The following is a 24,621-nucleotide window of genomic DNA, read 5'->3' as shown; positions in this document are numbered from 1 at the left end:
TTATAGGACATTAACTATTTTCATAGGCTTGCAAGTCATTTGCATTTATAAGGTATAGTGGACAACTGTGAGTGTTAGAAAGTTGGTGGTTATGTGGTCTGCAAGTTAAAATTCTGTGAAACTCTACAGCTTTCTTTAGGTCTATCAATTAGTTATATTTTGCAGTTGTCAATTACGAATGGCTTTCTTAGAAAGTGAAGTTTTGTCCATATTGTGTTTTCACCTTATTAACATGAGTTCTATTACATTTAGGACTAAGGGGGTCATTCTGACCCTGGCGGCCGGTGACCGCCAGGGTCACCGGCCACGGGAGCACCGCCGACAGGCTGGCTGTGCTCCCGAGGGCATTCTGACCGCGGCGGTTCAGCCGCGGTCAGAAAGGGTAAACCGGCGGTCTCCCGCCGGTTTACCGCTGCCCCATTGAATCCTCCATGGCGACGGAGCGCGCTCCGCCGCCATGGGGATTCAGACACCCCCTACCGCCATCCTGTTCATGGCGGGAAACCCGCCATGAACAGGATGGCGGTAGGGGGTGCCGCGGGGCCCCTGGGGGCCCCTGCAGTGCCCATGCCAATGGCATGGGCACTGCAGGGGCCCCCGTAAGAGGGCCCCGCAAAGTATTTCAGTGTCTGCTTTGCAGACACTGAAATACGCGACGGGTGCAACTGCACCCGTCGCACCCCTGCAACTACGCCGGCTCAATTCTGAGCCGGCGTCCTCGTTGCAGGGGCATTTCTGCTGTGCCGGCGGGCGCTCTTTCGGAGAGCGCCCGCCGGCCCAGCGGAAATGTTTAAATGGCCGCCGCGGTCTTTTGACCGCGGTGCGGTCATTTCACAGCGGTACCTTGGCGGACGGCCTCCGCCGTCCGCCAAGGTTAAAATCACCCCCTAAGTCATTGCCCTGCGTCCACGCACACAGTGGGCAGAGGTTTGAATAAGTTGCTCTCGGTCAGGTTGCTAGTGGATGTGAGCTACACCTCTGGAGCCATCGGTGTAAAATCGGAATTTCATACTCAGATGGTCAAGAGAATGATATATATATGGGGTATATATAGGTTTGGCATACCCTGTGAAGATGTGGTGGGTACTGTGGACCACTGAGGGCCTCCACATGCAACGGCTCAGAATTTTAAGGTGAAGACTCTTGTGGGGTCTTCTGAGTAATAATGTTAACATTTTAATGTGGTCAGAGGTTCATGGTCAGTTGTGTTAAAATTGGAAGACAGCTCAGGAGTAGCAAGACTTTTGAGTAAATAAGGATCTTCGCAGCCAGTTGTCTGAATGAAGACTGGGATTGCCGCGGTGTTTTTCAATGACGGGGTATGCAGGAGTTGTTCTAAGTTCTGGGAATGCTTATTTGAGTGATGAAGAAATGTTATGATTAATGTGAACTCTTGTGTGAGCAAAGTTATGGAGACTGAAGTGCAAAGGGACCAGTACACACAAACTTACTCTCATGTGTACACACGTGCACATAAACATTTTAAAGGCAATAAGGATTGGTTATTCATCTCTACACTGTAGTTATTTACTCTTTGCGACTCCATATAAACAAACAACCACAAGCATGCAAGATAAGCAAGAGCCACATACCGCGTTGCAGGTTCCGTTGTTCTCTGAGCCTCGGATCTCTTGCCATTTATTACTCGCTTCCTCTTTGTACTTCGCCATCTCTGCTTCCAGGTCAGCTATCTTTTGCTGCAAAATTTCCTTATCTTGCCTCGACTGCACAATGATTTTGTCATAGTCATTTCGGATCCTCCTCTCTTTCTTACAGGAGGGGCACTCAGGGACAGATGGCGACTCAGGGGACAGTCTCTCTGATTGCACCTTTGGTGATGGAACATCTAGCCAGGGTTGCGGTTCTAGTTTTGCATCTTTGGCAACATCCAGAGGCATTAGCGGAGTGCTCGAATGAGGCCGCGAGTTGCGACCAATGTCCAGCGTCAATTTACTTTTATCTGCCGCAACCACATGTTTAGTGGCTCTGGGGATTTTCTCCACTGCTTTCTCTACCTGAGGCAAGTTGAATTTCTGACCCCGTGCATCTCTTGAAATATTTGAAGTAGAGGTCTGTTCCTTATGGTTTCTGTCCACAGACCGAGCAGGGGTACTGAGACTGAAGTGAATAGGAGGAAAGGAAGTCTGCAGCTGCGAGACCCATTTTTAATTTCCATTACTTGTTTTTTGAATAAACAAAATACTTGCAATGCTATCATTAATAACAATCATTTTATGCAAAAAATAGGGATATGCTGCGTATGACTATCTAGGCAGAACAGGATGATTCAGTATACTTCTAACACAATCATATAATGATTTACTTTACACCAGTAATGGTTTGAGAGAGTTGTTGATAATACATGTATCAAAAGCCATATCTTGTGATGAAAAGTAAGGGCCTAATTTAGATATTGGCAGACGGGTTGCTCCGTCAGAACGGTGACGGTTATCCCACTTGACGAAATCTAAATCCCATTACACCCTATGGGATTTAGATTTCGGTGGACTGGATATCCATCACCGTTGTGATGGAGCAGCCCATCCGCCAATATCTAAATCAAGCCCTGAGTCTGAAAGGATTAAGACTGTTACATCTTGAATGCAGATGAAAGTAAGGGGCAGAAACAAATGGGAAATGGAGAAGTACACAACAAAACGAATAAAAACACAGGTGAGGATGAAGGGTAAGGTCCGGAAACATCTAAGAAAAAGCAAAGTAACAGTCAAAATCTCAGTAGGGAATGATATACAAGACAGGCTAGGAAAGAAGGAGAACAAAACATCAATAAATGAGGAATCAGAAGAGGAAAAGAGAGAAAGAACAGGGCAAGGGGAAAAGGAACAGTTTTATGTACTTGTTACCTATTTCCCCATTAAGGGTATTTTCTATTAATTCATAGGCACCTGAATACTTCTGTCTTTGCACAGGATCCCTAGGACATTCAAATTGAAATCTCTTTTTAGACTTTTTATAGAATTTGGCATAGAAAACAGGCTACAGGGGTCAAGGTGTTTCAAATGCCCAAATGTAATTTGCAAATCAGGATTATAAATTATATTTGGCTGAATGAAAAATATTTATCCAACATCTGCTAAGAAAAACAGAGCGAAAATGATGTCATAGCAATACGTTAGGCATGAAAAGGCAAAGTGATAGTGCTTTTTAGCGGATTCTAAGAAGCTGCACTGACTGAATTTATCTGATCTGAAGGTACCTTGCTTCCATGGCTGATTTGCAAATCATAGAAAATAATGATTTGTACTGAGGCTTACAAGGGTTGAATAATGTTAGTGCACCAGTAATTAACATAATGTTTTCCTTTGGCTGCATAGGTATAAAACCTATGCTTCAGAGAACATGGAGCACTATGGCACAAGAATTTATGTGTTGGTACGTGGCAACAGAAAAGTGTACTAGTGCACAGATTTTCTATGTCACAGTAGAAATGGTGTATTGTTTCTCTTTCCCTTTGATGCTTGGCGGTGCATCTTTGATAAAGCGTTGATTTGCACCAAAGAATAATACACCTGGGCCACAATCTCATATAATCTCACTTACTACTGGTACCCTCTCCCACTTTCACTCGCACACACATGCTTACACATACAAACACAAGCTCACACTACACATACACACGCTCACACCACACATACAGACACACACTCACACATGCACACTCACTCTCCGTCACACAATCAAACTCTCACCAGCAAACATGCACACAACATACATTAAAAAAACATTGTTTACTTCAGCTGCCACCAAAGATCTCATTCCAGTTTACTGTGCTCCATTTTTTATTACACTAATGGTGAATAATAGAATATTATTTTCTTTTAGTATCAAGAAAAACGGGCTGACATAAAACGGACTGAAAAACAGCCTGTGCTCTTGGGAATGAATCTGCCACCTCTGAGGCCAGGGGTTGCAAAGGCAGTGCCAGGAGTCACAAGGGACAAGCCAAGGGTCACAGCTGTGACCCCAGGCGACCCCTAAATGATGTCCATGATTGGAGGTCAAATCTCCAAGGAAAGATCCTCAGTGGTTTCAGGAGTAATGTCCACCCGAGGGCGTTGTGTGCCCTATCCTCTGTGTCTGCAGTAGAAACCCAAGGTGTTATGTTGTCTTGGGTGCGGATTTTGTGACGGGCTCTGGAGAGTCTTCTCTGGAGTTGGAGTCCTTTAAACAGACATGCTACTGTGTGGCTTCTGGTCTACCAGATAGGCCACTCGTGTTGTCATCAAATCGATTAGTCGGACAACCTTTGCTGTACGTCTTTCCTCTGCATTTGAGTGTAATGACTCACCTTCTGCCCCGTTGGTGCCAAAAGGCATCAAAGGCTGAGCACGCACTTATGTTGTGGTCCCACTGTAGACAGAGGTTACAGACCCAATATTGGTCTATAACCTGTTCGTACAACAATCTGTGATTCGAAGCCTAACTGGTCGACAATTGTGAGAGCTGTCAATGCTTTTTCTTTGTGATGTTTGTACTTCAATAGTTTGGCTTCATTTCCAGCAATGCACCAGGCACCTGGCATCGAAGTGTAATCTTTGAGGTGCAGCAGTAGGGAGATTTTGCGAACAACACAATGATGGAAAAAACAATTTGAGGTGGAGTTTGTATCCTGGTAAATTGTGGATTTCAGGGATAGGTATAGTGAGTCACCTCAAAACTGCAACACCTCCTTCAAAGAAAAACAACGTGTAATAATCTGAGCCCAACACTAGACGGAAGGAATGTGCAAAGCATGTGATCTACAGCTAGCTTTCTGTCTCCATCATGGGATTTTATTTAATATTGCTAAACAGTAAAATAATGTATGAAGCGTTTCTAAAAAAGAAGCGGGGAAGGACCAAGTAAACACAAAATATACTTGGTATATTTAAGCAGGGGCATTGCTTGGTCATTTGGATTTGGGGTGTGTGGAACAGAGCTTTCCAAACCATCAGTATCACTGAAATGGCAAAATGGATGAAAACAGTCTTAAATTTAAAAGGCTTTTCTGCACCACATAAGAGTCATCCAGTCCTTTGTTTGTTCCTGCCTGTTTTGTGTGAGAGGGAAGAGGAGTGGGCGTATACAATGTCAGCAACGTTTCATAGATCTGTGTGTCTGTGCTATGAGGGCTACTAATCTAAGTGGAAACTCGACCACAAACACTGCCAGCTCGACTGGAAGCCACTGGATCCAACTGACCACACCAGAATCCATTTACTAGGGGGTGTCCCACCCAAGCACCCCCACCCCTCCAGAGCTACGCCCCTGTACTTAAGCAAACAGCTTAACAAGGGTTGTCCCACTATTGCACAGGAGCTACTGTAAGAATCAATATAGTGGTGCATGGCATAGCTACAGGTAGATCTCAAGGCTGCTGCTTTGTACATTTCTAAACTGGGGAGATTGCTCACGAAAGTAGCAGTGGCTGCTTTCAGCCCAGTAGACAGAGTGGTTTCTTTGCCCTCTGTTAGCATATAGGTTTACAAAGAGCTATGCCAGTTACAACAGATTGCTGTAAACATGACTTAACAGTGTGAATACTGTAGGGACATAGCTAATGAATTCTTGTTTCGACTAACGCTTTTCTTTAGGTCTATCTAAACAGTACTTAACATGCCCTTTCACTTGAAGATGTTTTTAGATCTGTCTACTGGTAGGTAGGGCCTAGGAAGAATGCTGCTAATGATATTGTTAAATTGATGTGGAAGCCGAAAAGATCTTTAGCAAGACGGAATGATACATCTCAAGTAAAAACTTCACTACAGTGCAGGGGTGGCTCCTCCATAGGGGCAGAGGAGCGTTGGCCCCCCCTTCTGCCCCTCCCCTACCGCCAGCAGCGGCAGCTGCAAACCTTTTCCTTTATTATCACATTTATTATCATAAACTGTGTTTATGATTGTGTTTTGGGGAAAGGGGCCACGGTGACGTGCAGTAAGGGGGAGTGCACAGCACTCCCTCTCAAAGCGCATGTGTGTATGGCTGGCTGTGTCGGGCCAACCAAACATACATGCCCACAGGGCTCTCTCCAGCCCAGCAACACGGTTGCTGGGTTGGAGAGCCTACACAGGCTCCCAATCTGCATGGGAGCACCCTGGCTGGGCACCTGAGCAGAGCAGATGGAGCGGCGTGCGGCGGAGGAGGTAAGTGTTTTTTTTTTTAAATATATATTTTTTTAATTCAATTTAATTATCTCCTCTCCCTCGCCCCAGCACGTGTCACCCCGCCCAGCCCCTTCTGTTAAGTGCAAGCCGCGACTGCAAAACAGTGGAAAACCATACATTATTATTGATGCAAAGTGTCTGGATCTTGCGTGCTACTAAAAAAGGCAATTTTCCAGGACAGGTATTACAGGTCTGCCTTATGAATTAGGTGAAATGGATACCTCATTCATTTTCACTGCACTATGTTTAAGGGCACCTGACTTGAAGGAAGGTTTCTCTGAGCTCCTTTAGGAATTAATCATTGGAAACACAAATATGATACATAAAAATGGCTTTTTTATGATAAGCAGTGACTGCAGCCAAATGTCTCTTTGTAGATGGAAATTGGCAACAAGGTTTTTCTCAACTCAAAAATGAAGAAAAATGTACCATCTTTTCTCAACACATTCTCTGGTCAATGTGCTTCTTTAGGCACCAGATGCAAAACCTCTTCCACTTGAAGGCATAGAATGCTCTCATGAAAGGGTTCTTCACCTGCTTTAGACTGTCTTTTTTGCCTTGGTGGATGCTCACATGCACTCCTAGACCAAGCAGTTATACTCAGCAAGTTGTTGGAAGAATGTCCTCCCCAACATTTTGGCTAGCTGATCTGGTATGTAGAGGAGTCTTTCTTGAAATTCCTAGCATCGGAAAAGGATCACAGGCAGTTGAAGCACTCAGGTTTACTCATGTTCTGTGTTGTTTCAACTTAATGCTTGTGTTGAGAATAAGTCCTATTGGTTGAAAATTATTCGTATATTTCCATTGCCAATATATCCCTCAGGCATTCTATTTGTTATAGGAATTTAAAGTTGAGGTCTTGGCATAATACATTTTTTGTTGTTGGGTATTAGTATATCTGGTATTTCACATGCATCACAGATATCTGAAAGCACATCCTCGTTTAAGATTCATGTTTGTTCTTCCTGCAGAAATCTGCTTCGCTCATCCCTTTTTGTTGTTCTGTATGTCTGAAATGTGAGCTGTTGTGATGTTTATGTTGCAAGTAAGACACAAGTTCCAGAGTGTGTGAGCTTCTCGCTGCAAGACACTTGGTCTTATTCCCCCTAGTTTCTTAAGTAATACACTGGTAAAAAGGACTTCAGAGTGTGGTTTATTTCCCAGTGTATTTAAGGGATAAGAGTGATCCATATGCATCCTCTACATATGATCAGTCTGATTGTCCATGTGGGTTTCCAACACTTGCATTGGAGAATCCAAACAGTGAATAGTTATGGAAGAGGTCTTTGGAAGGTGAGTCCTGCTTTCATGTTTGTTGGCTGCCAGCCCTGGCAAAGGATTGTTTTGCTTTCTGAGGTATGTTTTTCTATCATCTCAGTCTCTCGATTTCTGGTAGACCTGGACACACAGACCAGTGATCTCATGCAAAGTCTGTCTTTTGGCACTATAACAACACAAGAAACCACAGACTCTGGTGGTGAAGAAACTTACCAGATTGTTGAATAAAGTCTTGTTCAGATGATAAACTGTCCTCTGAAGAGCATACTCTCGTGGACCACATGCCATGCATTGCATTCTGGTATTGTACTGAGCAGACAACTTCAACACTAATTTAATGTAATTTATCTGCAAAGGATCCCTTGCGTAATGCATTACTTGGGCCAGCTTGACGTCCATGTGATGATAGTTGTGCTCTAGCGCTTTATCCAAGAAGGAAACACAAATAGGTGCCCTGACTGCCCTGCTTCTGCTTTCTCTGTGTTTCAGCTTTGTCTCTTGTATTCTTCAAATATAGGAACTGTACGTCCTCCCTAAGCCGGTATAAAGCAGAGACCTAGGAGTCGTGGTTGGAATGTTAGATGGACCATTTTGGAACTTGAGCCTTCAACTCTTTTGTACAATGTCTAGCACTCTTTTGCTTTATTGTACTCTGTTACGTCTCTCATCCATCCTCCTTCTTAAGATTCAATATCTTCCCCTCAAATCATATTCTTTCCTCACTCAATTCTATATCTCTTGTGCTCCTTTCAGCCTCCTTGTTGCTGACATTAACCATCTGTAGGAATTGTTGTCTCCTTCATGGCTGCCACACTGCTGCATTTTTTGTTTAGTTCTGTAGTATTTCAAGGGCTGATTGTAGGCAGATCTAGGTATGATGTGCTTACACCTTTTTGATAGAGCTGCAATTTATAACCATGTAAAATAAATAATGCTATGTTTCTGCCTACCGAAAAGCTCAAAGCTTGAGGCAGTCAATGGCAGGTTGCGGGGTGGGGCTTTCCCAAGTGCAAATAAGGGCTGTGGACCTCCTCAACCCCTGTTCTGTTTTTTTTGCTTTCTAGATACCTTTGCTTAGCTGCTTATTGTGTGTGATTCTGAGTCACAAAGCCCTCTTTATCACTAAAACATGTTAGTAACCATGTGTTGCCACGTCAACGTCATCCTTTTTATTTTCTATAGCATCCATGTTATGGTGGAAGAACCAGTGGGCAACAGGAGCACAATGAACTTCTTCTACACTGCATAGTAAAGAAGGAAATCTTATGGAGTGTTTTTCTTTACTAAGAAAGGCTTATGGTTGGTGGCTGTGAAATTCTCATATTTCTTTATGCCTTTAACAGATGCCAGAAGCAGGTAAGTATCCATGGTAAGCTGAAATAACATTGGGATCTGAAGCACTGGACATCTTGCTGGCACCTTAGATTCAAGAGTCCAAAGTATTAGTTACATTTTTCCTGCGTGGTGACTCTATTTATATTGTACTTTATGACCACTCTCTTTGTAACTCATAGTGTTAGCGCATCTTCTACTGGAAAAATCCTGGTGTTGATCGACTCTATCACCTTTGGTGAATATCATCCCTAACTGGACTAACTATCCAGTGTGGTGTATGCTGGCGTCTTCCTGAGCTAGAACTTGAGTGATGATAGTGTAACGGGGCATCGTGATTTATCGATCTCAAACTGCCTGTGGTCCATTAAGGTTGAATATGTCCTCTAACCAAAAATGGCGATAAGTGCATTTGAGGTACTTCTCCCAGAGATCGTACTGATTTATGATTGAGGGACTCATGCATCTGTGACCAGTTATGGGGAGGACTCAAATTATTGTGGCTCAGATATACAGTTCTCATTTTATTTCAGGCTTGAAAACTCTCAAAAAAGGTATGCTAGACACAAAGGCTCATAAAAGAATGGATTCTGAGGAACTATACATCCTTAAATCGAGGGTCCTCTCTTCTAGTTGTTAATAATGGTATGTTACCATCAATGGACAACTTAATATATCAACCTAGTTGAGTGTTTCAGCACAGACTGTCGCGAGTGCCTTGGTGTTGAGCTTGTATGGGAACGGCAGCAATGACTCCCATCTATGAAGGATCTATGTTTGCTGTCAGAGAAAAAAGGATTCCCCCAACCCTTGAGCTTGGCTGGGGTCCAGTGCTACAGGCATTTACACGAGGAAAGCTCCCTCCCTGTTCTTGTACCTAAACACATCAATTGACAAACATCACAAACCTTACAGGAATGGGTGTCAGGAATACAACACACACAATCTGTGTGTTTGCCTTTTGCAGCCTTTTTTTTCACCAAGGTGAATCATTTGTCAAAAAGAGCTGAAAATGTGGAGAAGAGGCAGATGAGAAGAGGCTCACCCTGACAGGAAGAAAATGACAATAAAACCTTGCCCTGAAATACGGTGAAGTGTTTAGGGATTCTTGTGTGAAGATGTAGTATGAACTGTGTTACTAACCATTTATAATTAATAACATTTATTTATATATCATAATTGGACATATACAAAAATCTGATAATGTTTCCTAAGTCATTTTGTCTACGCAAAAATGCTTTTGAATATATCACTCTTACAGTTCAAAGTGTGATCCAGGACCCCAGTATGGATGGGCAAATTCCAATGTTTATGGCATTAAAAAAAATAGACTGACAGATAAGCACAGCACACAGCAATGTAAATAAAGAAGACTAAAAAGGATCAGCACAGGAGAAAGAAAGATAGAGGAGAAGTCCAAGGTGGGATAGAAGCACAACAGAGAACAGGAGTGGAGCACCTTTAATACAAAGGATATGCACAGCAAAAGATGAGGGAGAAGCACAAAAAAGATTTAGGAAGAAATCCTGTACATCAGAGACCAAAGGAATAAAATACAGTGGAAGATGGTAATGAAGCACAGGAAAAAATGAGGGAATAAAATGTACAAACACAAAAAAAAATGAGGGAAAAGTACCCAAAAAATGAATTCCCGGGGGAAGAAAAAGGAAAGCATAGGTAATATATGGTTCATAGGAGAATTAGGAAAAATACAGAAGAGGATGATGAAGATGAAGGAGAAGGAGAAGTATTAGATCAAGCAAGATAGCAGCACCGAAAAGCATGTGATAGAAGCACAGAAGGACAGGACAGAGAGGAGCAAAGGGACAAACAAACTATAAGTAAAGAAGGTAGCAAAAAGATCCCAGGAGAAGAGGGAAAGAAGTAGACAAGGGTCAACTGACCATTGTAAGAGAAAAGCACAAGGGGTGAGTAAGCAGTACAAAAGGATGAGGCAGAGAAGAAGACAATACAAAAACTCAAAAAGAAGTGGGGTTTACAGTGCAGGAAATCACAAGGTAAAAAGCACAGAAAAGAATAAGGAAGCAGAGCAGAAGATGAGGGACAATTAGTATAAAAAAAGGACAAGGTGAAACACCAGAATAAATGGGAAAGAATCACAATAGTGGATGACACATAGGAAACCTAGATCTTGAAGAAGGATAACAAATGGATATACCATTAAATCACAAGGTGGGAGAAGCACAGGAGAGAATGGAGAAAATTATGAAAATGAAATGCAAAGGATGATGAAGAACAGAATAGCATACGAGGAAAGCAAGGCATAAGATGAAAAGGGTGCCTAGGAGCAAAATGAAGGAGAGGAAAGAATTAAAGAGAAGCACAACTGAAGAACAGTGCCTAACAGCCAACAGGCTAAAGCAAACATGAATAAAGAACAAGGGGAAAAGGGAGAAAGGATGAGAAAAGGATAGCAGTTTAAACATGAAGGTGATAGATGTTCTACCACAATAGAAAGCATCATCTTGCCAAAACATAGTATCCATGATATCAAGTACCACAGTATCATGAAGGTAAATATGTTTAGTTAAGTACAGATTTACTATCCTTGCCAGGAATACTTGCCAAATACGAGAGATTTATTATGCTTTCATTTAATTAGTTATACAAACAGGCCACCACATTTTGACACAATGCTTTCTAGATCATGGCTGGTATCAGTCTGTTTTTTTTGTTTACATTTAAAGTGCAGTCCACACTCACGATATAGATTTCTGTACATTGTAATCTCTTAAACACTTTTGACTCCTTTTGTGACTTCTAACATTTTTTAATGCTTTTATTGTTTTGATTAAGATGAAAGCAACAACCCATATCCATTAACTTCAAGGATACAATATCTTATTTCATGATTGTTCAGTCATTTTGCTTATTTTGCCACAGTATCATCAGTGGACTTATTTGAGGTTACTTGTGTATCCATTTTAATGGGAAACTACTTCTTCCACTACACTTTGAATGGAAACCGAAAACAGACTGCTACCAGCAATCATCAAGACTGTAACATGTCAAAAAGTATTGGATTTTATTACAAGCACGGAGGCTCCTATTATGCTATCTTCTCTTGCTTTAATTTGAAATAGCAGCCAAGATAAACTACAAGTCCCAGCAACCCAGCTGGGAAAACTACAAACATATGTCATACAGTAAGTAACCAATCAGAGTCATAGGTAAGTATAAACATATTGGCTGAGAGCAACATGTCCTCTTTTCTTGCTGCTCGCAGTCAAGATAAGTACTATCTTTCTACTCTGTGTTCATATGTTTTTATTATGCTTATTTAATACTTTCTTCCTATATACTGTTTAATTCATATGTTACTGTGTGCCTCCTTTTCTTTATCGTTCTATTGATTGGGTCCTTTCATTCAGGGAAACGCCGTTTTGTTTATAATTTAGTTTTCCTATCGCGCCCCAACGTTCTAAAGTGAACGCCTGGGGCGCGCGCTGTGCTCGGCTGCGTCTTTCCTTGTCAGACGCGAGCCGGCAGAGCTTCTGACAGCGTGTCAGAACAGCTGACTCTCCTTTCCCTGACTTCGCGGCTTTGCGGTCACGCTTTATTTAGCACGACCGCTCTAAAACAACATTCTGCTTTTAACCTCTCTCCGACCCAGCCTAATTTATCTTTAGACGGCCGGCCACGCTTTAATTAGCGCAACCATTTTCAGGGTTTTGAAGCCCCTAAAACACAGGCAGTCAACCGTTTTTCGTTTATTTCGCAGTGTAGTTAGTTATTTAATTTAATATTAATTTAATTTAACTCAGAGATAGTCATTTTATACTGGTTACATTGGTTAAATCCATTGGAATTATTTAAAACCTTCCTTTATCATGGAACATTATTCTGAAGATGACGACGCTCAACAGTTTAAAGAGGATTTGGATTCCTTTATTCAGGACTCGGTCCAGAAAGCGGTTTCCTCCTCAATTTCAGATTTTTCCAAGACATTTGAAGCTTCTATTAAACGTTTAATATCCTCGGCTACCCCTACCAAAAGGAAAAGAAAAACAGATAAGGCAGATGTTAACCCTGACTCTCCGTCAAAAAACGTCCCTAATCAACCGTCCACCTCCAGTATTTCCTTTCCCATACAGGTCACTAATTTGGGAGATACAGATGAGGATATGGGCGATTCTGAATCTGACAACGACACGGATAAGGATGATCCAGACACAATGATCTGGTCAGGGCCTGTGGAGAAGAGGCGTAAAACTTCTCTTAATACATTGGGAGAGTCTTCTAAAGCTAAACCAAAAAGTTCCTTACTGGATTTTGCAGGTCAACCGATGTTTGACCCGTCCCTTATCCGTCACCCCAATTCCACTGAATGGACTCCCTGTGACCATGTTTCTGATTATGTTCTGAAGAACCTTCGTCAACCCTTAGATAAATTGGTACGCAATAGACTCAAATCCGAATGCCCTAGACCTTCCCTTCCCAACAACATTACTAATACTCCTGTCATTGATCCGAATATGATAATGTTCTTCACAAAATTTGGGAAAGATCCCAAGAAAGGTGTTGACAGGGCCTGGACCAACTGCCAAGACAGGTTGTTTGATCTCTCGGGCCCGCTCACCAGGATTCTAGATTTGGCAGAAGAAGCCAGAATGGAAGGAAAGAAAGTTGACCCAGTCATCCTTTCCAATTGGGCCCAACGGGCGATTTGCCTACTCGGCAATACAAACGCCTCAATGGCGCAAGAAAGACGCAAAAGTTTGCTTCTAAAAATCGATCCCAAACTTAATACTCTCGACGCCAAGGAGACGGGTCCAGAAGCGAACGGCTTACTGTTTTGAGATTCTTTTATCAAAGAGCTCAGTAAATATGTGCAAACTTTTACCTCTATGGACAAGGCACAGTCTTCTATGCAAAAGATTTTTCATTCCCGTGTTTTTGGGAGAGCCAGCAAAGGCAGGAGCCTCTTTGCCGGCCGATACACCCAGAGAGGTGCGGTCAACCAGACCAGAGGCTCCGCTTCCTACCAACAGGAGTACAAACCACAGTTCTACCCTCAAAGGTATCGTTCCTTTAGACGTGGCTTCAGATCCAGAGGTTCGCAGAACTCAGGTAAGCGCTCCTCTTTGTGGTCCATTTGGTGGGAGGCCGGACGGCACTATTCATAACAAACTGGCAGTCTTTAACCGCAGATCCATGGGTCCTACAGACAGTCTCAGGCTATCATATAGAACTCTACTCTCCTCCTTTACAACATCATCCTCCAAAACCTCTAATTTTTTCCAAACAACAAGACACTCTTCTCTCTCAAGAAATCCATTCTCTAAGTCTCAAGCACGCGATAGAGCCATGTTTCCCTCATCCTTCAGGCTTCACCACTACCCTTTTTTTGGTCCAAAAAAAGAAAAAAAAAATTCGTCCTGTTATAAACCTCAAGTTTTTCAACAAATTTGTGGTTTATTACCATTTCAAGATGGAGACTATTCTCCATCTTCGAGATTCGTTATTAACAAACGATTGGATGGTTCGTTTACACTTACAGGATGCTTACCTTTCCATTCCGGTTCATCATTCCTTCAGGAAATTTCTACAATTCCAGTGGAGGGACCAATTTTACCACTTTACGTGTCTTCCTTTTGGCCTCTCTTCTGCTCCTTGGTGCTTCACCAAGGTATTAAAGCCGGTGATAACTCACCTAAGAGCACAAGGGGTTCGAATTATTGTTTACTTAGACGACTTTTTAATTCTACACCAGGACAGATCTTTACTCACACAACAATTAGATATGTTGGTGTCCCTCCTTCAAAATCTAGGTTTTCTGATAAACAAGGACAAATCCAACCTCATTCCATCCCACCACATGGAATTTTTGGGGTTTCTCATAGACTCTACCGAGGCTACACTTCATCTTCCGGCTCAAAAGATTTCCCACATAAAGAAGGAAATACATTCAGTTCTCAACAAATCTCAGCTTACAATCAAAGGTCTTGCCCGCATAATCGGCCTTTTAGCATCATCTATTCAGGCCATATTTCCAGGTCCCCTTCACTATCGAGCGCTGCAGCGCCTAAAAATCTGCCATCTCCGCGAAGGTTTCACATACGAGGACCTAATCCGGCTAGATCACGAATCCCGGATCGAGCTCCAATGGTGGCTCGACCACCTAGACGCATGGAATGGCCGGGCAATATTCTCTACAGCTCCAGATCTTGTCTTAGAATCCAACGCAAGTCGGACTGGTTGGGGCGCAAGATGCGCTCAGTTCTCGACTGGAGGTTTATGGTCAAAAGAGGAGTCATCTCTGCACATAAACTGTTTAGAGATTCTTGCAGGTTCCTTTGCGATCCAAACCTTTGCCAAAGTTGTTCTATTCTCCTCCGGATGGACAACCTTTCAGCAGTTCGGTATATAAACCACCTTGGAGGTACTCGGTCAAAACCCCTCACCGAACTAGCAAAAAGTCTTTGGGAATTTTGCCTTCAGAACCAGATTTCCCTACGAGCAGAATACCTTCCGGGAAACATGAACACGATCGCAGATTGGTGTTCCAGATACCTTCAGGACTCCAGCGATTGGCGTCTTCACCCTTCTATCTTCAACAATCTCTCTTCCAGATTCGGTCCCTTCTCCGTCGACCTTTTTGCCTCGCGTTTAAACTCTCAACTCCCTCACTTCTACAGTTGGCGGCCAGATCCTCTGGCTTTGGCCACCAATGCTTTTCAACAGGACTGGTCCAATCAAACCAACTATGCGTTTCCTCCCTTCATAATGATTCCCAGAGTTTTGGCGCAAGTCCGTCGTCAATCCACCAAAGTACTTTTGGTTACCCCCCTCTGGCAGGGTCAGCCTTGGTTTCCCTCAGCTCTCGAACTACTTGTAGATTTCCAGGTTCTTCTTCCAATTTTTCCCTCTCTTTTGCTGAATCCACAAGGACAACCTCACGATTTGATACTCAATCACACTCTACAGCTAGTTGCATGGATGGTTTCGGGTCTGCCTGGAGAACCCCAGGAATTTCGCAGGAAGCTGCAAGCTTCATACGTCAAGCCTGGGCTCCCGGCACTACCAAAGCTTACAAGTCAGCCTGGTCAATCTGGAATAATTGGTGTCTGGTCAGGGGTGCCGATCCCGCTTCAGCAGATGTAGTCCTGGTTGTTAACTTTTTAGCTTCCCTTGACAGCCCAGGGCAAGGCGTATAGAACAATCAACATGTACAGATCCGCAATTTCCGCGGAACATGACCGAGTCAATAATAAACCGATTGGCGAGCATCCTCTAGTTTGTCGACTGTTAAAAGGGATACGCTTTACCAAACCCCCTTTACCGAAATACAATTCCATGTGGGATGTTAATGTTATCTTACAATTTCTTTTATCACTACCGTCTAATTCTCTTTTATCGCTAAAGTTTCTTTCTGCTAAACTAACTATTCTCCTCTGTCTAGTTTCTCTCAAAGGTATTTCTGACGTTAGAGCCTTAGATGTAACCTCTGTACAGTATACTCCTCAAGGTGTTTTCTTTCAGGTTAGACGAAGAACAAAAACTAATTTAATGTCTGTTTTTTATCCTTATTTCCCGGACCAGGCTAATTTATGTGTAGGAACATGTTTGAAAGAATATATTTCAAGAACTAGAGATTTGAGATGGTCTTCCGAAACTAAACTCCTTATCTCATTCAGATCCCCTCATAATCCTGTCACCTCCACTACTTTAGCTCGCTGGGTCAAATGGCTGATGGACCTAGCCGGGATCAACATATCCCTTTTTGGGGCCCATTCCACCAGAGGAGCTATGGCTTCCAAGGCCTATTGGGCAGGATTGAGTTTGGGCGACATTCTCAAATCAGCTGATTGGTCAAATGTCTCAACCTTTAGAACCTTTTATTGTAAGCCTGTTTCCCATGTAGCTAACGCTGTTATTTCTATGCTTTGAACTAGCATAATAGGAGCCTCCGTGCTTGTAATAAAATGGAGATTTTCTTAGCTTTAGTGAAAGAAAGTCTTGATTTTATTAAAACACGGAGGCGAGTATTATCCCACCGCTATTGTTCTTCTGTTTAACCCTCCCTTTATTTTTTCAGCAGGTACAGCTACCGCTAATAACCAAACTTCCTAAGGCACTTTCTCCTACCCATCAGCATACTTCGATGGACATACCTGCCTTGACACAGGAGAGAACTCTACTTCAAGATCTTTTCATCCCGGATCTGGATCAAAAGACTATTCATATAATATATCGTTTTGAAGCTTTGTTTTCAATTCTACTGGCATGTGCTATTTTATTCCTGATTGTTCCTTTATTCAGAGTGGCTTAACTGCTCTGCAAGAAAAGAGGACTTGTTGCTCTCAGCCAATATGTTTATACTTACCTATGACTCTGATTGGTTACTTACTGTATGACATATGTTTGTAGTTTTCCCAGCTGGGTTGCTGGGACTTGTAGTTTATCTTGGCTGCTATTTCAAATTAAAGCAAGAGAAGATAGCATAATACTCGCCTCCGTGTTTTAATAAAATCAAGACTTTCTTTCACTAAAGCTAAGAAAATCTCCATTGTTTTAACACTTCGCCTAAATAAAAGCATGACAAGTCTTTGTCGAATGCAACATGTTCTTCCCCATGGAAAATTGTCTGTAATAGTAACGGAGCTGGTCATCCCATGGCAAGCACCAGCAGAGTGGCAGAGCATTGTAATGGTTTGGACCACGTTTGTGGGGTAGGGATAAGATATTTCCCATGGTGAGCAAAAAGCTGTGCATGTTTCTTTCAAAGCTCTTTTGATTATTGCCTGAAAAAGTGAATGTGTTTCATAAAAGATAGCAAATACATGTCTTTGTTAGCCTAGTTAGGATAGCAGTTGTTTACTTTCTTCAGATGAATGATATTTACGTTCTCTTTTTATATATGTTTTTTATGTTCTAAGAACATAGCCATGAAGTTAAAAATAGTAAATATATCTGATCTGGACCTCAAGATATAATGACAGTCAATATTCCAGATACAAAATTATAGCAGGGCAATATATATTGCAGCATATATTCAGATGATTGAAAGGCACTCAAGAGGAAGATGTACAAGCACTAAACCTTAAACGCAAAATATTTCTGTAAGCAATAAGTAAAATAGACATTTTCTAATCTTCAAAAAAGCAGAACAAAGTATTTTGTGAGCAAATTGGAAATTGAAATTATACATTATTGCCAACACTTTCAAAGAAGTTTGTGAAAAGTGGCCACAGAATGAGGAATGCCAACTAGGACGATTTCTGTTAAGTGGTCTCGGCTCAAAAAATCAAGTGAGATGCCACTTAATTTGAGTGGCAGCAAGAAAGATATACAATCCCTAATCATGGCAGGGAAGACTAGGATAATTTGTTACATTGTGAATCTTTTGAAAATCATTGATTTGAAATGTTTTAAGTTGCCAGATAAAGTTACTTGTCATAGTCAAATTCATTTGATGTGGCTTAAGAACACATAGCCTCTTGTAAAAATTCTCATTATGGGCAGTTGTGTCAAGGGTTCATTTGAGAGTGAACTACAGAAGAATGTTCAAAACTAATTGGGTACATTTTTGTTTTTTAAGTTCGCTATCTGACAATGACAACAATCCAAGTCGGAAATGCTGTCAAAGGAACTACTAAGGGGTAATGAAAGATGGTCTACTAGTAGATATTTATTTTGTTCTAAATGACTCACTTTGTGGTTGCAAAATCCTAAAGTGACAGGGAGATTTTAAATTGGTCCAGTGCACATACTCCCAGAGTTAAGTCAAATTGAATTAGGTACACTGTTCCACAGGGAAGAAAGCAGGTCAGGAAGGCACTCTTAAGAGTAGAAGACAGAGCCCTCACACATCCTACGGGTGTCATGCCTCATCATAAGGCCTGGTCCTAATGCATGGCATTCTTGTAGACACCCTATATTTGCATTCCATGCACACTGACGCCAGCCTAACCAGTGGGTTTTGAATAGCGGGTACAATTTTTGTCACATATCGTATGTTGCTACCACAAATTATTAATCCTGCCCAGGTACCCAATGTGTTTTACCATTGAATACAGCGGTTTGTGCCTTACTTCCTGCATATACAGGGAGGTGACTATATCTCTCCCAGTCCCCCCCTTTTACACAGTGGGTTGTTCTTTACTTCCTCTACATACAGGGAGATGACTACATATCCCCCATTCGTATTGTCTTTGTAAGCAATTTGCCTTATACCTTACCTTTTTTTCATGTGTGAGCTTTTCTGTATTTCAAGGTCAGGGTAGTCCCGCAGCTTGCATTCTCCCAAGGGGCCCATTCCCTAATATAGGAAGGTAAGATATCTAGTTCATTGTGTTCAGCCCTTCATGGTGTCTCCATACATTGAAGTGGAGAGTTCACGATGAGTCAGGCTGACATCTTGAATCATAGCATGCTTCCATGGATTCACAGAGTGTCTTTGTACAATCTGGATGTTTATGTTATGGCATAAGTAATTGTATAATTCTCTTTCCTGTTTTGCTTTTGCAGGTCAGTACCTATAGTTTTTTTTTTCATAGTTCTTTATGTAAGTTACATTTCCTTCTCGTATATCACACTTTGGTGTTCTTTAGAGAAGCTTAGGAGTTTTTTGGTCCTGGAGAAACGCCAGTTGATCCTTAAGGACTTTATAGGTGTGAAACATGTCGACCTTTTTCTAGGGTAGAAGGAATGATTCTCCCTTTCCCCACCTCCTTTTTTGGTAGAGTGCAGAAACATTATTTCCTCCTCCACTCCCCCTGTTTTTAACCTTGACCTAGACCCCTGGTAGAAAATAAACATACAGTTGGTAGGGTCTAGAGCCAATTTTAATCCACAACTCCAGCTTCTTCTTTCTCATCATAGGTCTGAATCTACTCCTACGCTTAACCACAGCACACCTTTAAAAGGATCTCTGGCAAGGAACCCCCTTGAGGGGCCCGTAGGACATTGCACCACCAGTCCGACGAGGTGCAGTCCCTATGATGCGGCATAACACCGGTAGGGCTCTGTCTTCTACTCTTAAGAGTGCCTTCCTGACCTGCTTTCTTCCCTGTGGAACAGTGTACCCTATTCAATTTAACTTTATGGTTGATCTAGCATAATAGCGGTACTCCAGAAGCCTTACCTTCACATTTCTGCCACCAGTGTTCTCAGCAGACGATCCATTCTCTTTTCTCCTGGGATTCTTCTGGGATGAGAAGGCACTACTTCTCTTTGAAAGCAAATGCAGGACAAAAATCAGTTTAATTTGGAATAAGTAATCTACAGTAGGCTTTAACTCAAGAGAGTCAAGCCTACAATGTACCTAATACAATGTAATTCCTCTTAATGTAAAAGGTACACAGTGCACTCTTGCCTGTCTATCAAAGTTTGTAGTAGACATTAAAGTAAAATAAGTGCAAATGTTACTCCATGCCAACACAAAAAATACAAAGTAGATCACAAGGACACAGATGTATTGGTTCAAACAGATTCACCTTCAGTAGCGCACTACTAAGAACCGAGTGACTTATACATGAAGGAAGAATAGAATACTGATGGAGTTATTTCACTCTGCAATAAAGACAGAACAATTGATGTGTTCTACAGAGATAGACCTGAGCAAATACTTTAATGCCAATTGAAAACAAAAACTTCTAGAAACAGCACAACAGTTACAGGATTAGAGTCAGCATTTTACTTGGTATCTGGATAAGATATGGGCATAAAAAAAGTCTGACTTTTAGGATGACTATTGTTCTTCTAGTCCTACCTTTCTCAAATTAGCAGCAAGTTAGATCTGTCACAAAGGACGCGAGGGAAGAAACCCTCATTGATCCCTTCCATTTGCCCAAAGCAGTTTATGACTTCTTGCTTGAGCTGCAAAAACGGATGCAAGCAGTGCTTAATTAAAAAAAAAACTAAAAGTGCCAAGGCCCTCGTCGGGAGGTCACTGCAGCGTGCACCACACGTTGCTCCTGCCAGCGCTTCCAATAACTGTACCAACACAACTGCTAATCATGACATGCCTACCAGTGTGACAATTCAGACTTTTCTAGATTGCCCAAAGCTATAAGAATAGCTTGGGCCACTGGTGTTAGTCAAAATTATTAAACAACCGTTTTTGTGCTCATTCCAAAATTAGACAGCCACCATGTGAGAACTGTCATTAGTGCCGGTGCCGACAGTTAAGTGTCAGTGCCGAGCAGCAGAAAACACTGGCTCAAATTAAGCACTGGATGCAACTGAAAATTATTATCCTTTAATGGTGCCGAGGGAATGGTTATGTGCTAGAGACTTGCAGGAGATGGTTGAGTGCAGCTATTTGTGAAAACATATAATCTCCACTACCACCTTCCCAAAACCATGACCCTGCATCTCCCCGGGGCTCATGACTTCACTGGATAGGCCTTGATCCTCTGTTGCATAGAATTTGGAAATGTCAGTCCCATGAATCAGTTGACTAGGGTCATGCGGCAATTACAGATGTAGAAAATGAAAGCAGGGAATTATATTAAACCTGAAACCTGTAGACTAACTGCCTGCTTCATTGAAACAGTTGCACTGGCTGCCAGTTCCAAGCCAAATTGTGTTTAATGCACTAAGTTTGACTCACCGATCTCGCAAACTGCTATGTTATTTGTAAGTTAAGTTAGATACACTTGGGAAAAGGCAGCAAATCCCTTCATCCCTGTCAACTTTGCCAGTTTTCTGATTGTCGCCCTATTTCGCATAGGCAAGAAGCATTCCATGAAAAAATTGTCAAAGCATCTCCTTGCAAAAAGATTTCTAACGAAGATCTTTTTTTGCAGATCCTTTCTACCTCAAATCTATTTAGCTTTCAAGATTTTTCTGGCTATTCACTTTTTAAACTTTGCAATGTTTGTGATGATGCGGAGGAAACCCTTTGCATCATTACACACCACGAATCCTAACAGGTTGATGCCTACATAAGCTTATTGAATGAACTACTGTTAATCCTCTTTATAACTGATGTCACCGTAAAACGAAAACCAAAAGTGTCACGTTCTACCTGCTCTGGCGTGCTATCCGGCGTTAATGTGGTTTTCATGCTTCATCTGTTAAAGGTGTCAAATCCGCACAAAATCTCTGGGAGCGATAAAATGTATGGTCCAACCTTCCATATCTGAAAACCAATACAAAAATAATTTTCATTTGGTTTATTTTTGAACAATGGTTGACATTAAGAACATCCTTCACAGAACCTTTTGCTGTCGTTAGATAAGGGAATAATCGAATAAAGTTAGATTTAGGGCCAGAATTCCTAAATACTTACAGAAACAATATTGGAGGTATGACAGACCCCGAAGTCCCACCTACAACCATGGAAAATCCACCCGTAAGATGTCTTTTCTATTATTATAATAATGAAGTCTGAGAAGTGGTTACATAAAAGTTCCCAGAATACGATCAGGGAGGTCCAATTGGAATGTGGATGGCACCCACACAGTCATTACTAGTGGAAAACATGCCTATCAGCTTTTCACATTTTGCCCATATTACTTTAGTATTGAAAAACGCTGTGTCCAAACTCGATGTGAAAAAAGCCCAGGACACACTATTCAGACATACACACGTGAAAATCTATGAATTGTTTACATTTCAGTACACAGCTTACTGTTTTTTTGGCTCCCGAAGAAAATGTACCTTTATGAAAATTAAAGATATAGAACTCCTAAATGTACTTTTAGTGAACCACACATAAAAAACACATTTTATCATAACGGAAATGAAGGGCTTACAACTCAGTCACCAACAATTAGGCTCTCCGGCCCTGTGATTTCATTCGATTTAATTTCTCATGCCGACCAAAGCCAGTTTCCGAGGGCGAAAGGACAGTGTGAACATGAATAACAGCTTGGCACAATCAATAACACATGTAAGTAAACACAAGGAAAAATTGAACCATACATTTACAACACTCTAGTGAGAGCACACAGAGATGCAGACGGCGAATGTGGGCACTCTTATCACTGAGGAGGACATGCTGTTTCAGTTGCATTTCAAAAACCATAAAATCTTGCACCTATTCCTGTACAACACCCATGTAAACCTGGTACCTACTGAACAGAACCTCTCCTTGGCAGAGGCTGGGCCAACAAGTTGTTGGCCACCAACACTTCTTCAAGGCCTGCTACTACTAAGTTCGGAATGTTACTAGCTTCTAATAAAAGCCAGCATTAAATTCAAATCCCTTTCTCCAGTAGCTTGACCAGAAGTACCATTAGAATCTGTCTCCCTTATTTGTACCAAACTGGAGCGTCAAGTCTTCCAACCGAGAGAGACTACCTGTCATTATAAGCGTGGTCAGAGGACAAGAGGCGATGGCCTTCGAATAATCTTAATATGCCGCTAAAATCTCAGCTAAAGTATTTGGCTTGTAGGAAAATCCTGCAAGCAAACCTAACTGACCCCTTCACTGCTGCACTATTTGCACACTGCTTGACGATTAGCAATGACTTTGTGCAAACATGTCTAGGACACTTTCCAGGGCATCTGTCCCAAGAGTCCTCTCTCTCTCTCTCTCTCTCTATATATATATATATATATATACAATATTACCTACTGGCAGTCATCAATGGGTAGTTATAATTTGGATCTAGTTTCCACTGAAAAAAACATTTTTTTACTTGCCTATATCTGTGGCGCCATTTAACAAATCTTCACAAAATGTTGCTAAAATAAGTATGCCGGAGAATCTTGCGGTGCATGGAAAGTGTCTGGGTGATCCATCAAGCAGTGGCCAGGAAAAAAGAAAGGGGGGTGGAGGGGTAAAAATTTAATTTCCCATTTTAATTTCCATAGGGATTTTAGACACGACTACTGCCCGAACTGCTGGACGGTATTACAGCAAATTTGGCAGAAGGTAGCTGTTGGTTCAGACAGAGTGCTTTTCGCTATTTGATGTAAATCCATTCAGTAGTTTTTGAATCATTAAGAGAAAACCAAATTTGTATATCTGGAGGTGCAAAGGCTTTGCGAATAATCCTGATCTTGTACAGAGATTTGATTGGCTGCCAACACTTTACCCGGGAGGTCTTGGCAGCCATCTTGGGACTCAACTTCAGCCGAGTCTTAAAGAAAAAAAGGAGAAAAAAAAGAAAACGGGACAGAGAACTGTTACCCTACCCCCTAGACTTGGTGCATGGGTCCCCCAGGAACTCCCACCAATGCTTTAAAGTATTTTTTTTTTAATCATGGTGAAAATCTAAGCAAATCCGCAAATTTCACCATGATTTTTTCTTTAAAAAGCAAGCATGGTCTCACACACTTGCTTTTTTTGTCCACCTGGTGAGCCAGGACCCAGAGGCATACCAAACAAATAGGAGGGGGCGCACGGTGCCCGCTCCTAGGGCTTATGAAAGCCCCAGGGACTGCCACCTCCTTGGGAAACTGCTTTTTGACCCCCTGCGTACCCGTGGTCCGCCAAGTCCCCGGTGCTAAAATAAATTAATATAGGGGTCTGTCGCAGCCCCCCCAGCCCCAGGGACCACCACCTCACCAGGGCTAAATTCAATGATGGGGGGGGGGGGCGCAGTCCCTCTTGTGGAGCCATAGATGGCCCTGGAGACCGCCACCCCCCAGGGCTGGCTACTGCTATCTCCGAAGATGCCCACCCTCGGGAGGTAGCTGTTTGCTTTTGCTTTGGTGAGAGCTGACAGCAAAAGCAAACATATCTCTACTTTTTGTCAAACAGCTCCCGCTTGCAGAAAGCAGAGTTTTCATCTGTTTCCCTGCACGTGAAAATGTTATTTGAAGTAGCTCCCTGCTTGCAGGAGCAATACTGGCTTCCGCAAGATGCAGGAAGCCGGCTAGGATCGCAGGGCCTTCTGGCTCCCACCGCAGTCCTATCACTCTCTCTCTC

The 24,621-nt window shown here is 42.2% G+C and overlaps 1 protein-coding gene across 1 annotated transcript in view; it reads right to left on the bottom strand.

Moving 5' to 3' along the window:
* Positions 1 to 24,621, bottom strand: part of LOC138295729 (golgin subfamily A member 6-like protein 7) — a 277,033-nt gene that overhangs the window by 167,506 nt on the left and 84,906 nt on the right. Inside the window, exons 2-4 of the mRNA XM_069234196.1 lie at positions 21,769 to 21,882; positions 19,882 to 19,968; positions 1,593 to 2,150 (exon numbers count right to left, since the gene is read on the bottom strand). Of these exons, the coding sequence (XP_069090297.1) occupies positions 1,593 to 2,150; positions 19,882 to 19,968; positions 21,769 to 21,807 (684 nt within the window). The 5' untranslated portion in view covers positions 21,808 to 21,882. The remainder of the gene's footprint in view (positions 1 to 1,592; positions 2,151 to 19,881; positions 19,969 to 21,768; positions 21,883 to 24,621) is intronic.

This window comes from Pleurodeles waltl, chromosome 5 (assembly GCF_031143425.1).
Source record: "Pleurodeles waltl isolate 20211129_DDA chromosome 5, aPleWal1.hap1.20221129, whole genome shotgun sequence".
Classification (NCBI taxonomy): domain Eukaryota; kingdom Metazoa; phylum Chordata; class Amphibia; order Caudata; family Salamandridae; genus Pleurodeles; species Pleurodeles waltl.
The sequence above is the reverse complement of the archived record's forward strand: the minus strand, read 5'-3'. Positions and strand labels throughout refer to the sequence as shown.